This window comes from Manis pentadactyla, chromosome 4 (assembly GCF_030020395.1).
Source record: "Manis pentadactyla isolate mManPen7 chromosome 4, mManPen7.hap1, whole genome shotgun sequence".
In the NCBI taxonomy this organism is placed as follows: Eukaryota; Metazoa; Chordata; class Mammalia; order Pholidota; family Manidae; genus Manis; species Manis pentadactyla.
This window is the reverse complement of record NC_080022.1, coordinates 169,999,234-170,016,426: the sequence shown is the minus strand read 5'-3', so window position 1 is coordinate 170,016,426 and position 17,193 is coordinate 169,999,234. Positions and strand designations below refer to the sequence as shown.

General features: G+C 47.9%; 2 protein-coding genes across 2 annotated transcripts; both read left to right on the top strand.

Annotated features, from left to right (window-relative positions):
- Positions 1 to 1,126: 1,126 nt before the first annotated feature.
- On the top strand, positions 1,127 to 4,930 carry LOC118911126 (keratin, type I cuticular Ha4-like). The gene is made up of 7 exons (XM_036882826.2): positions 1,127 to 1,615; positions 1,705 to 1,787; positions 2,232 to 2,388; positions 3,242 to 3,403; positions 3,497 to 3,622; positions 3,782 to 4,002; positions 4,455 to 4,930. The coding sequence occupies exons 1-7, from the start codon at positions 1,142 to 1,144 to the stop codon at positions 4,537 to 4,539; spliced, it is 1,308 nt and encodes a 435-aa protein (XP_036738721.2). The 5' UTR covers positions 1,127 to 1,141; the 3' UTR covers positions 4,540 to 4,930.
- Positions 4,931 to 10,897: 5,967 nt separating this feature from the next.
- LOC118911153 (keratin, type I cuticular Ha1) lies at positions 10,898 to 16,858 on the top strand. The gene is made up of 7 exons (XM_036882854.2): positions 10,898 to 11,316; positions 12,800 to 12,882; positions 13,815 to 13,971; positions 14,860 to 15,021; positions 15,115 to 15,240; positions 15,397 to 15,617; positions 16,431 to 16,858. Exons 1-7 carry the CDS (start codon positions 10,969 to 10,971, stop codon positions 16,555 to 16,557), a joined length of 1,224 nt encoding a protein of 407 aa, XP_036738749.2. The 5' UTR covers positions 10,898 to 10,968; the 3' UTR covers positions 16,558 to 16,858.
- Positions 16,859 to 17,193: the final 335 nt, after the last annotated feature.

Here is a 17,193-nt window from a genome sequence, read left to right as displayed (position 1 = left end):
ATTTAACTTTGATAACAAATCTATGACGATATAACAATGCCCACTTTCCAGGGATGACAGAATCAAGCTGCATTTCATGGCTCCTGTGACTTATGTGGGAGTATCTCAGGCTGGCAGGTTCAGATCTCTAGGGGTGTGCAGTGTTCTTAGAGAGAAGGGTAAGCGTAGGAATAAGGCAAGAGAAATGTCCAGACTTTGATATACAGTCACCATGGGTACAAACACAGGTCCTAGCATGTCATTCTGGTTTTACTTCTTGGTGAACCTGAAGGATTATGCTTCATATTTATGTTTCAACCCTGTCACTTGAACTCTCACTCTGGGGACTATTCCTAGTTATTTTCTTTCTAGATATCACTTTTCTTTCTCATCTTTAGGGGGGGCTGTTGCTTTGGCGCAGGTTGGTAAACCTTTTCTGTAAAGGCCAGATAGTAAATACTTTAGGCTTTGTAGGCCACACAGTCTCTGTCACAGCCACTCAACTCTGCCATTGTAGCATGACGGTAGCCACGGACAATACCTACATGAAGGGGTATGGCTGTGTCCCAACAAAACTTGATTTATAAAAAAGGAAGCCAGCTGGGCTTTGCTTGTGGGTCACAGTTTGATGATCTTTGCATTAATTCTATTCCCTTCCATCTAGCTGGTTTTACTTCCCAACCATGAACACAATTATTTTCAATCCCCCCCCAAGGTCCAGCTAATAGTGTCACTGAGTGAGGTTCAGGAGCCGTGCTGCTAATACAGGATGAGTTTCTGCTATGAAGACAAGTTGGACTGAACCCCGAAGCATGGGTAGCTGTGGGAGCAGAGGGTTGCTTAGAAGATGGTGTACCCCAAACTCTCTTTCCAGGGAATCTAATGGCAGAACTTTATGGGTAAAGAATCCCAAACAACTCCACCCATGTCCCTGGATGTCCTCCCCTCTGAGTAATGGGACGAGCCATTCGGGGCTGTGATGAATCTGTCTCCTCTGAGACCAGTTGATGAAACTGATTTCACCAACCACTAGCACCCGGAACAGCCTGGTGTGACACAAGCTGAATGGAATCATTTTATGGGTTGAGGGGGGACTCTTTGGAGGCATCTAACTAGCATATTTTGGGAAAAAAAATTAGCTGAAGCATTAGGAAAGGAAATTATGCTGTATGTCAAGCCCCCACCCACCATTAAGGGTATAAAAGGACCTTGGAGGAAGGAGAGACTCAAACCTCACCACATCCACTGGCCTCAGCACACCTGCTCTGCCATCACCTCTCCCAGCACCATGAGTTACAACTGTTGCCTGCCCAACGTGAGCTGCCGCTCCACCTGCTCCTCCCGGCCCTGCGTGGCCCCCAGCTGCCACAGCAGCATCCTGCCCGGGGCCTGCAACATCCCCGCCAACGTGGGCAGCTGTGGCTGGTTCTGTGAGGGTGCCTTCAACGGCAGTGAGAAGGAGACCATGCAGTTCCTGAACGACCGCCTGGCCAGCTACCTGGAGAAGGTGCGCCAGCTGGAGCGTGAGAACGCGGAGCTGGAGAGCCGCATCCGGGAGCGGTGCCAGCAGCAGGAGCCCTTTGTGTGCCCCAACTACCAGTCCTACTTCCGGACCATCGAGGAGCTCCAGCAGAAGGTGAGGGGGTGCAAGCAGGACCTGGTTGTCTTTGAGCAATAAGACATTCTCAAGTTCAAGGGGTCCTCACAGTAGAATCTTGTTTTCAGATTCTGTGTGCCAAGTCTGAGAATGCCAGGCTGGTGGTGCAGATTGACAATGCCAAGCTGGCCTCTGATGACTTCAGAACCAAGTATGTTGAGACTTTTGGCTCCAAAACTCCTCTGACTCTTTCATGGCCCTACAGGTCTAATGTTGCCTGGAAGGGAAGAGAAAGCCATTTATTCCTTTTTATTTCTCTTCTTAAGGCTGGTTGTGTAAAATCAGTTTCAAACACAGACCCAGACCCATGCACTGTGTGCTTTTCAGTCTATGATGGGCTTTCTGGAAGGCTTTCTTAAACCCCAGCATTGAGAGTTTGAAATGAATTGTTCTTGGGGAATGGGTTGATGTCCATCTCAGGAGTCAGGGGCCTCTCCTGCCTATCTGTGCAGGGCTTGAGGGAAACGTAGGACAGAAGAGAAAGAAAACCGTGCCAGTTCAAAGAGAGCCAGGCTGATCCCATCCACACAGGACGTGGGACAGGGAGATGGGCTTCTTTCATGGTGTGTCCTCCTGCTCTGATCCATGTGCGCAGGTACGAGATGGAGCGTTCCTCGCGGCAGCTGGTGGAGTCAGACCTCAATAGCCTGCGCAGGATCCTGGATGAGCTGACCCTGTGCAAGTCTGACCTGGAGGCCCAGGTGGAGTCCCTGAAGGAGGAGCTGCTCTGCCTGAAGAGGAACCATGAGGAGGTGAGAGGCAACAAAAGTAGGCTTCAGAGCTAAGACTTGAGCATTGGGAATCCAGAGGCAATCACCATCAGCTTCTCGGGCTGGGACCCTTCTCTGAAGAACTCACGGTCAGCTCAGAGAATGGTGATGCCACATCCATCTTGTGGAGTGACGTGAGAGGTTTCTTCTCAAACAGTTGGCCAGGCATTGGAGATACCGAGCAAGGACATCCATGCACTGAGCCCTGCTCTCTGCTGGTTACTGGTGGGTCCTGAGTTTGGTGGCAGAGATGGAGAACAAAAGGAATAAGACACAGCCTGTCTCTTCAAAGAGCTCACAGTCTTATTGTGGGGAAGCAGCCATATACAAACACTGATATAATACAAGCAGAGGTGAGATATGTACCAGCTGCATGCTCTGGGAGCAGTCCAGTCTGCCTGAAAGGAGATAGGGAATCCTTCTCAGAGGTATGTTGGGAGAAGGAGAAAGATCTGAACACCTGGATGTTCCAAAGTGAGGGAAGAGGCTGAGCAAAGACACAGAGGTGGTAGAGCAGGTATATTTGAGTATGGGCCATGGATCAGTAGGGCTGGGCATATGGTGCCTCTAGGGATATGACAGGAAGTGAGGCAGGACATTCACATTCCAAGGAGTTTGACTTAGTCTTAATGGAAATGTGAGCTTGTCCCAGTTTCTTGGGAAGGGAATCGATGCAATTCCTATGTGGTTTCTTCCTACACGGTACATGTGGCAGTCTTTGGGAAGGATCAGGATACTCGTTTCAAGGTTTCTGGCAGGGCTGTGCTCACTTTCCTACAGCAGAAAGACAGCAGATGTAGTGCTGTGTGTTCACTCCTTCCTCTTCTCCCATCAGGAAGCCAATTCCCTGCGCAGCCAGCTGGGAGACCGCCTCAACGTGGAGGTGGATGCGGCCCCCACCGTGGACCTCAACCGCGTGCTCAACGAGACCAGGTGTCAGTACGAGGCCCTGCTGGAGACCAACCGCAGGGACGTGGAGGAGTGGTTCACCACCCAGGTGGGCATCTCTGCACAGGGCCACCCAGGGCTCTTGGCCCCTTGGGCTCTTCAGGCCGGGGCTGAGCCTGTCTTCTCTTCTGTTGTGTTTCAGACTGAGGAGCTCAACAAGCAGGTGGTGTCCAGCTCGGAGCAGCTGCAGACCTCCCAGGCGGAGATCATCGAGCTGAGACGCACGGTCAACGCCCTGGAGATCGAGCTGCAGGCCCAGCACAACCTGGTGGGTATTGTTCAGGCCTCCTGGTGAGAAGGGGGAGGCCGGGGGTCAGAGTCACTGGGATGCCGTTGGCCACACTCCCCTGAACTCTTGAAGCTTGTGACTCCTTTGGAGAAGGCCACTAAGGAGCAGCTCCGTGACATTCGTTGTCTTCCCCCACAGAGGAACTCCCTGGAGAACACGCTGACGGAGACCGAGGCCCGCTACAGCTCCCAGCTGTCCCAGCTGCAGTGCATGATCACCAGCGTGGAGTCCCAGCTGGCCGAGATCAGGGGTGACCTGGAGCGGCAGAACCAGGAGTACCAGGTGCTGCTGGACGTGCGGGCCCGGCTGGAGGGCGAGATCAACACGTACCGGGGGCTGCTGGATAGTGAGGATTGCAAGTGAGTATGAGGCAGAGGATTTCTGGGAAAACATCTGTGATGGAACTGTAAGACAATGTGGGCACACACGTCGACCATATGATCAGTTCAAGAAACAACACACATTTATCCAATGTCTAGTATGTGATAGTTAGCCAAGTGGAAGGTCAAAGGTAAAGGACATATATCCCCTGCTTCCAGGAGCTAAGAGGGGAGAGCTGATGGTAGGGAGATTGTTACAACGATAACTGTTGGTCAGGCAGATTGTGTTTGTTCCATGAGAGCTCAAAACCATGAGGCTATAATTTTTAAAAGGACAGTTTTCTACCTCTGCACATGGCATGGCATTCTGGGCCAGGGAGAAGAATTAAATGTGACTCCAGCCACTGAGGATTCATTGGTTGTCTCGTTAAGCACCTTTGGGCTTTCTCAGTCCCTGCCCCAATCCATTCTAAACCTCTGCGTCCTCCCAGGCTCCCCTGCAACCCATGCGCCACCACCAATGCTGCTGGCAACTCCTGCGGGCCCTGCGGCAGCTGTTCAAACCGTGTCTGTTAATTTAAGAACTTGCATCCTCTTTGAAGACTACAGTGAAGCCTTTTAGACCAAGCAAAGGAAAAGTCCCCAGGTTCTGCCTGGGCTGGAGCTCAGCTGCCATGTAGAGACCTTGCCATGCTGAACGTGATGTTTCTAGATACAGAAATGCTTTCCAAATCCAACAAGCAAACACACATCATCAACCTCCAACATCTGGAAGTTCCATCCTATTGAAGATTGAGTGTCTTTGCTTCTGAAGATGTCCAGCAGGCTGTCCCCTGAGCCCCGGGTAGTACTTTCGGGCGTTTCCTGTATGTATTGTTTCCTGCTTTCCTCGCTTCTTTGGTATTCTCTGGAATGCAAGGAAGCTTCATTTACTCCCCAATAAACTTTATTTCTCTGGCATAGTAAATGTGTTTCTCATTCATACTTGTGCATTGTAAAGTACTTGTCAGGGCTGTTTCATAAAAACACCCCTTCATTAGGAGGATGAGATGGGTGAAATGACTCACCCCCGCCACTATGTCCCACTGGGAAATCCCGACGGAGAGGGAGGGCTGTCCTCCTGGACGCTGCCACCAAGGCAAGACCATGCAGAAAGCCTGGCCTTTCGCACGCGCGCCCTTCCTGCCCAGCTGCAGCCCTGTTGGCCGTCCAGGGACTCCTCCCCAAGCCTCACTGATCTCCCCCTGCTACCTCATCACTCGGAATTCTCTGCTCTCCTTTATCTCAAACTGTCTGAAGACCGGCTTCTGTAGAAATTGCTCAAAGGGCAGCTACCCTCTCTTCTCCACTTCTCGGCTGCCCCAGTATCACCAGTATAAATACCTGCCCTTCCCTCACATGGTACCTTCAATAACCCCGCCCACTCCGTGTCCCACCCCGACTGCCTGTTCTCTTTCTCCTGGTCACTCTGCCTACCCTTTCTGTCCAAATGGAGAAAACAGCCTGGATCCTCAGCTTTGTTCTTCTCATTCCCCATCCCTGTTTAGGGAGGGCCAGCCCCTCCGTGCTGACTCCCAAATCTTGCTCTCGCCTCAGCTGAGGTCTCCATAGGACAGCCTTCAGTTACCCATAGGACAGTTTCATTTGTTTTTAGTCCATCACATAACATTTAATGGACTAAAACTCATTTTTGCCAAACTGGTTCATCTTGTACCTACTTGTTGCACCCGACACTTTGTAATCTAAAGACCTTTCAAATGCAAGCAGGCGTATGTCCTTACCTCCCTTTCTTCAAGCTTACTCTTTTCTCTAGATCTTTGCTCCTACCCAAAATGTTCTTCCATAATCTCTTTATGACTTTATTTCCTATAATTCCAAGAAAGACCAATGCTCATTAAGTCTCTCCCAGCAGACATTAATCTTACCCCACCCTCCACTTGACTCATATATGAATTATTAAAGCTCTCATTTCCATCATCCACCATCTCAATTATCCATCCAGTTTGACACCATCTAACCTACACAGCTGCCATCAACCGCAGTTTGTACTGTGTAGAGTGCTGAGAATACACAGATAAGTCAAACCCGGTCCTGGCCCATGGCATGTTTACAGTCTAGAGCGGAGAAAACAGAGACAACCGTTATGTAGATAATCATCAGTGTGGTTCAAGAAAGGTGTAACTAAAGAATGATGAAGTTCCAAGGTGTGAGAGTGATAAGAAGAGGCTCCACGGGGAGATAACACTTGATCAGGGCTTTGAAAACCCAAATATTCCATTCATACAAGTTTTGTCTTTCTGTCTTATTGACTATAGGCCCTCCAAGGGAGATCATGGAATACTGTGAGTGGAATCAATAAGGAACACTAATACTAGTGAAAATTCATGAGAAGGTTATTAAAACTTTATATACTTCCAGTAGTTCCAGCTTCAATCAACTATTCCTGTCTGATATTAGCATAATTCTGAAATGAAGTTTGGACAGATGAGTGTGGGCAGGTCTGACCAGAGGGAACGTATTTCAAAGCATGAACTTTGCCTGGTGAGGAGGTAAGAAAACAGGAGGTGTGTTTAGAGCCTAACAGACCTGTTTCTAGCCTGGAGCAGAGGATACATGTGGTAGTGGAAGATGGAATTGCAAAGTAGTCAGGGAGGACCGTATGTGGCAATGCTTTGAATGGTTATTTGTGAGTTTTGCTTGTAAGGAAAGTTGGCATATGACCTATTGGGAGCTATGGATAGGCCGGGTTGCGATGGGTCCTAGAAACTGGTAGGCCTGGGTGGGAAAGAAGGAAGACCAGTTAAGAGGCTGGTGAGAGACAGGGACTGAGTCAAGGGTGGAGGTGGAAGAGTGGGTGGGTAAGGCAGAGGTGGAGTCAGAGGCACAGCCTGGGATATGGAAGCCGATTGGAGGAAGGGGAACAGAAAAGAAAGGAAGCTAGTACTGACTGAATACCTATTATGTGAATGAAGTTTTTCAGCCTGAGAAAATGAAACAACAGTGGGTTTCCAGTGCAGAGAAGTGGAAAAGAATGACTAGATTTGGGAGAAACATCAGAGAGTTACCTAAATGAAGAGGATAATGAAACTATAGGAACTGTTGAAGTTGTCAAGGGATAAATGTTAGCATCTGAAAGAACCTTGGAACGCTGATAGAAATGAGACTTGACCTTGGGCTCTGACAGGAGGTTCTGCCTTGGGTTAGCCCAATCTCCAGGGACACAGATGACATCTGGTTATAAGTGGTTGGAGAGGGAAGTGGAGAAGCCGCTGAAGTGACACAGAAGTCAAAAGAAGTAGGAAATTTGATGAAGGGATGGTCAATAGCATCCAGGTCAAGGAAGGTGAGGATTCAGACTAATCACTGGATATGGCTCTGGTGACTACAGGACAGCAGGGTCTATGGGATGCTGGTGGAAGAAGCCATCTTTCAGGGGCTCTTTCATATCTGTCTCAAATCACTAACTTGATAGTAAACTTAATGCAAAAGTCCAACACATCCATTCTAAACATGAAGCTTACTGTGCTTGATCCTCTGTGCTCTACAAAAAAGGCGTGAACATCTGCTCTTCCCTTTGATCTGCAGAGCAGTCACCCAGACAGGTCTCCATTCCTTCTCTGACTGGTCCCCGAATCCAGCTTTCCCAGAAGACTAGGACCATTAGGCTAATTGTCCAGGACTGTTTCATGTTCTTCCTGACTCATCTGTTCTAGATTGGATAGAGTTAAAAACATACTGACGAATTTGGCATTTTTCTGACTTGACTTGGTCCCTTAACATCCTCAAACTCCATCCTCATTGGAAGTCCAGGACTGAGTGTGAAAGAAACAATGGCAGCACTGGAGGGGGGTTTGCATAATGAGCCCAGAACCCCATTTTAGGTGGCTGTACCTCCCGCTGCTCAGTCTGTATCCCTACTGACTCTGACTCATTTTCCAGGTCCTCTCCTACCTGTTCCTCAGAGGAAACCCTGTTTGAACATCTTAGAGTCGAACCTTCTGGCTTAGCTCCTGGGTCACTGTGACATCTGCTCCCTTCAATGTAGTGAGGCTGGATGACTGATATATTGACAACACTCACCTTTATGGAACAGTCTCTGGAAGCCCTATGTCTTGTTCTTATAAGCAGCTTGAACAGGGGCTAGCCCAGCATGGGGGGCTGGTGTTGGTGTTGAAAGTATTTCTGCTTTTCTAATTCCTCAGTGGGTGACTCTTCATCTCTCTTTGGTATGTGCCAGTCTTTTTGGTCTGTGTGTGCCCAATTATACCACTCCTGGCCTCTCCTCGCCATTTGTACACATCAAAACATAATTAATGTATACATGGTCCAATATGTGGACTTTGTATTTCCCAAAGAATACATTTTACATTTCTCGTGGTGAGAATTTCAAGTGCCCATACCTGGCCATCAAAGAAGATGGCTTGGGGAAGAAGGAGGGAGACCCCCTAACGCCTTTGAAGTCCTGCCTCTAGAGGATGGCCACGGCCCAGCGGCCCTGACTCCGCTGCATGGGTAAGTGTCGCTGGTGAGTTTGCATATGATCTTTCCCACAGAAACAGCCTTGGCTTCCATAATAAACAGTAACCTTAAACCTCAACTGCAATTTACTCACATTTGAACACCAGAAGCCTTCCCATAGCATCTGCCACAATTACATGGGCCAAGTATAAAACCTTTCTGTTTGTTAGGATTTGATTTGCTCATTATGTTTACTGAAGGGTCATTGAATAGAAACAATGTCTTTGCTTATGTAAAGGTAAGACTTCACAGTACACAGTAGGTGGAATAAATTAAAAAATTATTGCCTTCTAGAATTCCTGGGAAGCTGATTGAAGCTTGGCAGTTTTCTCAATAGACCCAAGTCCTCTCAACCATCATTAGCTAATGGACATGGTGCTATGCAGCAGTCGTGTTTACTTCTACTCAAGGTGTGGGAATAGTCATGTGTTCTCAACTCTGCCCTCCACTTTTAAAGGTACAAAGGTACTTAACCTCTGGATCATTCTATTTCAACCAAAGTAGAAGCTGCAGTAATGATTTAGGGATCCTCATAGACATATTTACCACTCTACAACACGATATTCCTTTCCTATTCTTTAAAAAATGACAATGTCCAAACTTTTCTCTTTTGAAGCTTTGGGCATAGAAGAAGGGAGAAAGAGAAATGGTAATGAATCCAACTATTTGCTCTTTGTTATATGACCTCTTCCAATAGGGCTTCAATCGGTTTGGCAATGATCTGAAACCAACACACCCAAATACTCTAAAGGTAGAGATTTGGGCAGGAGGGGAAGAGAGTTGTGGATCGTGAACATGAGTGAGGGCATCAGCACCTTCAAAGCATCTACTCTGGGAGCCCACAATTATTCCAAAGCTGTTGTCCTTTATGAAAGCATACCTGGAGCTCCACTTTGGAGATGACTTCCAGAATCACCCAAGAAAATGTGCATTGTTATTTTATAGTCACATGGGTCTCTGACCCATTGAAGATGCTACTCAGTTTGGTCATTTGTTCCACTCATAGGCTTGGTTCCAAATAGTATCTGGCTGACTCCAAAAATAGACACACCCTCAGAAGATGAAGGTTTGACTTCAATGAGGATAGCCAAAAGAAAGTATTCCAGGCTGTGAGGGCAAATTTGAAGAAGGAGTGACCTGAGCAATGGCCATATGAGAAGAATTAACATTAAACATAAAATCCTCAGAGTTCTCATCTCCATCTGGAAGAGTGTGAGGTGGAACATCTGTTTGCCAAAATGTGTTGATGGTCACTTGATACCATTAAGCATACAATGATGTGGTGACTTTTCAGGGTCATATCCTTTGGAGAACTGGACTCAGATGTTTCTCTATCAGATCAACTGAGGGTTTCCTTTTCTTCAAGCTTTTAGTGGGTATTACACTTTCTCACCTAGTAGACGTCTCTCCATTAGATTAGAAATGATCTTTGGTTCTTTGACATGGAACAGGCTTAAATAAAAGGAAATACCTGGCTCATTTTAACAGAGGGGTACTGTCTAGTAGACACTGAACTCAATCCATATGTGCATTACTGCATCTCAATAGTGAGAATACTGCACAGAGAGATGGTGTGATGGCTAAAACATGGCTGTTGGATATCTGGAAGATCTGAGTTTAAATGCTGGCTCTTCCACGTAGGAGCTCTGTGACTGTGGGCAACCTCTCAGACACGTGGCGTCCTCATCCACAAGCCCAGCAGGGCTTTGTGAGGACTGAAGGAGATAATGCATGTGGCATGCTTAGCACAGTGGGTGTTCTAAGCTGGAGCCATTCTATTAACAGTTACACTGTGTATAAGCACATGGTACAGTCTTCATGCAGAGTAGGTGCTCCCAACTTAAGTTTCCTTAATGTTCTGTGAACATTGAATAATAACAGACATGGAGCCTGGATCATCCTAAGCAGCCCCCTGGGAAGAGGGCAGAAGTGCCTCCATCTGGCCTGGATGGAATGGCAAAGGGACATTGAACTGGATGGCCTCCTAAGTCCTTTCTGACCTCAGCTTCCAGACTGGTTTCCAGGTGGGCTTTCTAAGAGGGCTTTCTGCACAGAGTCCTTCCTGAGTATGATGAGCTAGATGAGGCACAGACCTTTCCTTGTTTAGGAGACAGAGGCACAGAAGTGACGTCAACTCTGGGGTACAGGACAGCTGCCACTCTAACCCTCTGTGAATAAGCACTCCTATTGGTAAGGTAATGTGCTGGTCACTTTGAAGCTCTTACTTAGCCAACCAGCATGATTGGTGAGGAGTCCTGACTTAGCAAGAAGCCAGAGTAAAACATTTTATGAGGTAAGGGACTCGAGTGGGGTGGCTAAATAACAAGTGGAAAAATTGGTAAAGAGGGTAAAAGGGGGTAATGCATATGTGGTTGCCACACCCACTGCTGGACTGAATATAAAGCCCTGGAGAGGATCAGGGCTTCCACCAGTGAAAAGGAATCAGGCTTTGAAACTGACCTTCAGAGCTCCGCTCCCTCCAGCACCATGCCTTACGCCTGTTGCCTGCCCAACGTGAGCTGCCGCTCCACCTGCTCCTCCCGGCCCTGCGTGGCCCCCAGCTGCCACAGCAGCATCCTGCCCGGGGCCTGCAACATCCCCGCCAACGTGGGCAGCTGCGGCTGGTTCTGCGAGGGCGCCTTCAATGGCAGCGAGAAGGAGACCATGCAGTTCCTGAACGACCGCCTGGCCAGCTACCTGGAGAAGGTGCGCCAGCTGGAGCGTGAGAACGCGGAGCTGGAGAACCGCATCCGGGAGCGGCGCCAGCAGCAGGAGCCCTTTGTGTGCCCCAACTACCAGTCCTACTTCCGGACCATCGAGGAGCTTCAGCAGAAGGTGAGGGGGGACACCATACTGCCAATTTATTGAACTGTTTATCCAAGTTTAACATGCCAATTTGTGAATGGATCTAAGACTGTCCGAAGCTAATGTTGAGAATGATAAAGATGTAGATTGCATTGGCTTAGGTACAACACATCAAGTCATCTCAGCAAGTCTCTTTGGGAAGCCATACAAGGGAAGGATACCACACTAGGGGAAGGCATCAGACTAAGATTGGTCATAGCAATCTTACACTGCTTCTGCCCTAAAACCAGAATATCTGATTCTTTAGTTCTGTAATGATATTCCAGTCTTGTTTTCAGAGCCTATAGCATTAAAAAAAAATGCACCTGAATTATTTCTTGGAGCTAGGAATTTCCTGGGTAGGTCCTTAAATATTTAAAGCCTTTTAAAGTTGTAGCAAGAGACTATAGCAAAGCAAAAGAGCTGTTGACCTCAGAAGCCTCACTAATACACACAGACACTGTGCCATCCACTACAGCAGGCATGCGTGCCAGTGAGAATTCACATCCAGAAACATAGGCATAGAAGCTGGGCTAAGAGTCAGCACAGACATGGGACTTAATACATGGTGCTGGTCAGGGAGGGCTTCCCAGAAGAGGCAATGCCTGAGCAAGATTTGAAGGAAGGACAAGAGTTTATATCCAATTACTCAAGCCCTTGATTCTCTGAGGGGCTTGGCTGTCCACTGGTCAGTAGTTCTAGCAAAGGGAGTGCTGGAAAGGGGCTGTGCAATTTGAAGGTCATGCATTCATTTACCACATTTAGTGAGTGCTAGGAGTGAGAGATCAAGTGCAGGGTAAGACAATCTCTTTCTGCTCACAGTCTAACAGGAGACTGACGTGGAAACAAATGAATAGTGCAGGTGATTAGAAGTGCAACAGGCTAAGTACAAAGTATTGTGGGGGCCCGTGGAGGAAGTGAGCACCTGCAGGAGCTGGCGAAGGGGGGCCCTGTGAGTTATGCAGCGGTTCTTGCTAGTGGGTGAGGGCATCCCAGGGCATTCCAGGGCTCCTAGAGGGAGCTTTGTGCAATAGCACAGACGAGGGCACCATGAGGGAGAGTGGAGAGGTCATCAGGCTGGAATAAGGGGGTGTGAGGACAGCGTCACCAGCTTGTTCTGGTTTGTCTGGGATTTTTCTGGGTTAGCATCCAGGAACCCCCTAGTCCTAGACAAACTGGGATACTGGTCACCCTATGCGAGGCTTGGTTCCCAGTATGCTCAGTCCCTGCAGGAAGCCAGAGGCAGACCAAGAAGAGTAGGATTCAGGACAAAAGGCACACTTCCCCTTGACTGATTTAGCTTTGAAATGATGAGTTCCATTAATTAACCCTCCTTTTATCCCCAAACTGAAAATCTGAGAAGACGCAAAGCTATTTAGAAGGAACGTGTATTTGAAGCAAAACAGCTTTTCCCTTTAAGGCACAAGGCATTCCTTCTCAGTAGAACTCATTTCACAATTAACCCTGTCCCCAGATCCTGTGCAGCAAGTCGGAGAATGCCAGGCTGGTGGTGCAGATAGACAATGCCAAGCTGGCCGCAGACGACTTCAGGACCAAGTAAGATTTTTCTACTGACCAGAACAATCTAGTCGTGGTCAGCACGAACTGCCAAGTGATGCGCACGTTCCACGGAGCGTGCAAGCAGAAGTGGTCTGGGATGTACTGGGAGGACTCCTGCATGGGGTTAGTGAGCTTAGATGTCAGTCTTCTTACTGAATGCAGGAATTCCATGTTTTAACTTTCATTTGAAAGAGCTCAAGACACCACCTGTTCTTTCTCTTTTTCAACTGGACTGAATTTTAAAGCAAATTTGACACCAGTTTCTCAGTATAGGTTAGTCATTATCAGCCCATTAAAGAAAGGAGTTAAATCACAAAAATAGGAGGCAAATCCATTGAAGAGAACCAACCAATTTTTCTAGGTGTGACCATACCCTAAGAATCCTTTGCCTTTTTATGGGACTTTACGGTTTACAAGGTAATTTTACATGTCATTTCTTCATCTTCAGGCTGACTCTATGATATGTTGGTTCCCATTTTACAGATGAAGGGATTTATCCAGTCATAATGGCAAAGCTCAGTCTAACTGGCTTCTGATTCAGTGCTTCTAACAACACCAGATTGCTCCTCAGAGTGGTTGCAAAAGCTGGGGAGACAATCTGTATAGCAGGCTTGGGAAGTTCACCTACCCAAAAAGATGAGATGACAGGCTTAGTTACGCTAGCCTGTCAATGGGATGCTTAGCACAAGTGCAATTAATATTAGATTAAAACTATGCATAGGTACCCCACCAATACCTTCTCTGTAGCTCTTTTAGGGAGGAAATAGGTCTTTTTACTCAGCGCAGTGGTATTTTTTTCCCTTTCAAAAAACTTTTAAGTAATTCAAAATGTTTCAAAATGTAATGACTTTGACTAGGCCAGCCAAGTAAAACCCAGGAAGAACAAGTCTTCCTGGTTGACATCCTTTGACCTCTGGCTGTGTACACAGGTATGAGACGGAGCTGGGCTTGCGGCAGCTGGTGGAGTCGGACCTCAACGGCCTGCGCAGGATCCTGGACGAGCTGACCCTGTGCAAGTCTGACCTGGAGGCCCAGGTGGAGTCCCTGAAGGAGGAGCTGCTGTGCCTCAAGCAGAACCATGAGCAGGTGAGGGAGTCCCAGCCCCCACCACCCTAATATTGAGAGTTCCTAACTTCCATGAGCAGGATAAGGTAGGTCTTTGCTAAGCGCCACAGAGCTACTGGTTGCTCAAAACATACCTGGGGGGATACTGGGAAATGAGTCACAAACTTCTCTCTTTTACCTAGAATCTGTCTGGTGACCTATTTCCACTTGGGGCCAAATATGTGGTCCAAAGTCCACACAAAGATCTTTTAAAATACTTTCTGCTGTTTGATAAGATCTATTATTTTCTGAATAGCTGCCAAATTAATGACTAAGACTGGAAGGAGATAGTAAACCTCCTTATATTATCTAGTCACCTAGATACTAGAACCCAACTTGGATAAATGGATGGATGGATGGATGGGAAAAAAGGGGGAAGTGAAGGAACACAAATAATGGTTGACTCAGACCTCATGGTTAGATGTAATATTAGGAATTGAGATGCATGTCATAAACATTAATTAGATGTTCTGATGAAAAGGAAACAGCCCCCAATGGATAGTGCATAATGTCAGAAGACATGAAATAAATGGGAGAAGTTAAACCTGGTTTCCCTATATTTAAGTAGCAACAATTATAAACCATATATCATGGCAGGCTTATCACTAAGCAAAGGCAAAATCAGAAAGAAATGATACAATCTTGTAGTGGGAAGAAGCATTAGCAGTAATTTAATCAATCAGCCTCATTATACAGATGGGGCAAGACTCAGAGAGCAGGCCTGACTCACAAGAGGTAACTTAGCCAAGTTTTTAACTCATATTTTCTAAGTTCTAATGCAATACTTTTCCTACTACACTGGACTTCCTAAAAAAAAGTTTAATTATAGATTTCATTCTGTGGGTTCATTCCTTCCTCTTCCTCCATCAGGAAGCCAATTCCCTGCGCAGCCAGCTGGGAGACCGCCTCAACGTGGAGGTGGACGCGGCCCCCACCGTGGACCTCAACCGCGTGCTCAACGAGACCAGGTGTCAGTACGAGGCCCTGCTGGAGACCAACCGCAGGGACGTGGAGGAGTGGTTCACCACCCAGGTGGGCATCTCTGCACAGGGCCACCCAGGGCTCTTGGCCCCTTGGGCTCTTCAGGCCGGGGCTGAGCCTGTCTTCTCTTCTGTTGTGTTTCAGACTGAGGAGCTCAACAAGCAGGTGGTGTCCAGCTCGGAGCAGCTGCAGACCTCCCAGGCGGAGATCATTGAGCTGAGACGCACGGTCAACGCCCTGGAGATCGAGCTGCAGGCCCAGCACAACCTGGTGGGTATTGTTCAGACCTGGTGAGAAGGGGGAGGCCGGGGGTCGGAGTCACTGGGATGCCGTTGGCCACACTCCCCTGAACTCTTGAAGCTTGTGACTCCTTTGGAGAAGGCCACTAAGGAGCAGCTCCGTGACATTCGTTGTCTTCCCCCACAGAGGAACTCCCTGGAGAACACGCTGACAGAGACCGAGGCCCGCTACAGCTCCCAGCTGTCCCAGCTGCAGCGCATGATCACCAGCGTGGAGTCCCAGCTGGCCGAGATCAGGGGTGACCTGGAGCGGCAGAACCAGGAGTACCAGGTGCTGCTGGACGTGCGGGCCCGGCTGGAGGGCGAGATCAACACGTACCGGGGGCTGCTGGAGAGCGAGGACTGCAAGTGAGTACCCAGCTGCAGGTGTCTGTTGCAGTCGTGCACACACAAGTGTACTGGCAGGTGGCACCCCCGCAAGGCACCCATGTAGCTGTGCTCAAAGGTAGGACAGGGATTTTGCTAGTCAGGCCCTCACATGCCCATGTGGCTATAGAAACCAGAATTTGACATCACAGCAGTGGGAAGGGGAGGGTATTTGGTGATCTCATTACCTGGCCTAAAGGTGTTTTCTGTTTCAAAAGATACTCATGAGACTTGACTGTTTTCTCCAGCTTTTGGACGCTGAAGGGTAAAGAAAGCTTTGTACCTCTAGGCTGGCTTGTCATAGCAAAAGGGAAGACAAAGTTGTAACAACAATCATTTCTATTTGAACAGTGCTTTTGGATTTTACCCACACTTTCAAATCCGTTGTTTCATTGATCCCTGTTGGAATCATCTGAGGCAGGCAGAGTGGGGATCAGACCAGCATGACCATCTTATAGATGAGCTTTTGAATATCAAAAGTGAAGATGACTCAATAACTCATAGGGTCCAGCACTCATCACCTAACACAGTATTTCTATGAACTCATTCTGTATGGCAGGTATCAGCAATGAGGCTTAGAGGGATGAAGCGACATCCCCATGACTCTAGGGCTGTAGAGAGGCAACTAGGATTCCACCTCAAGTCTTTGCTCTTCTTTTCTGAGCTTTGTAGAAGTGATCTGAACAGGGCTTGGCTTCCTAAGACCTCAGAAAGTGGTTTCTGCTTGTTCCCATGTCCCTCCTTTTTTAAAAAATCACCCTTGCATGCTGATGATCTAATGGTTCTGTGTCCCAGGCTGCCCTGCAACCCCTGTGCCACCACCAACGCGTGTGCCAAGCCCATTGGACCCTGTGTCACCAATCCCTGTACCCCTTGCGGCCCACGCTCCTACTGTGGGCCCTGCAATACCTTTGGCTGCTAGATGTCACCGAGACAGCATGAAGACAGATGGACCAACCATCCACTGGCCAGCCTCGCTTCTCTGAGAACCATCAGCCATGGGACCCTGCAGCAGGCATCACCGTAAACCAGGGGCTGGAACAACAAATGTTCCACGCCCAGGCCCGCGGGATGCTCTTCATCTGAGGCCACTCGGCAGTTGTTCTGTGACCTGATGGTATGACAGGTTGGGGTGTGACGCTGTCAGAAGAGGTGTTGTATGGTTCTTTGCTGCTCTGACCTTTCTTGCAGTTCCCCAGATGCCTTTGCAATCTAATAAACTTTCCTCTTGCAAAGCAGTGATGATTCTCATTTGTATTCATTCTTTTAAAAGTGTTCATTCTATGTTTATGTGCTTCTTATAAAACCACTTGAAAGCAGCTGTATAGCTTTATAGCTGTGTCGTTTAACTCTCTCCTGAAAGGTCCATTAATTAATATGCATTAAGCACAATGAGCCCCAACACCCTTTCAGGTATGGAACCAGTGGGAACACTAGGGCGAGAGGCCTCTTCTGAATATGACAAACATTCCTTATGGGGACTTAGTAAAACATAGCAGCTAACATTTCTAGAAAAGCCCACCTTTTCTTTTCCAAGTGCCCACAAGAACAGGGATAG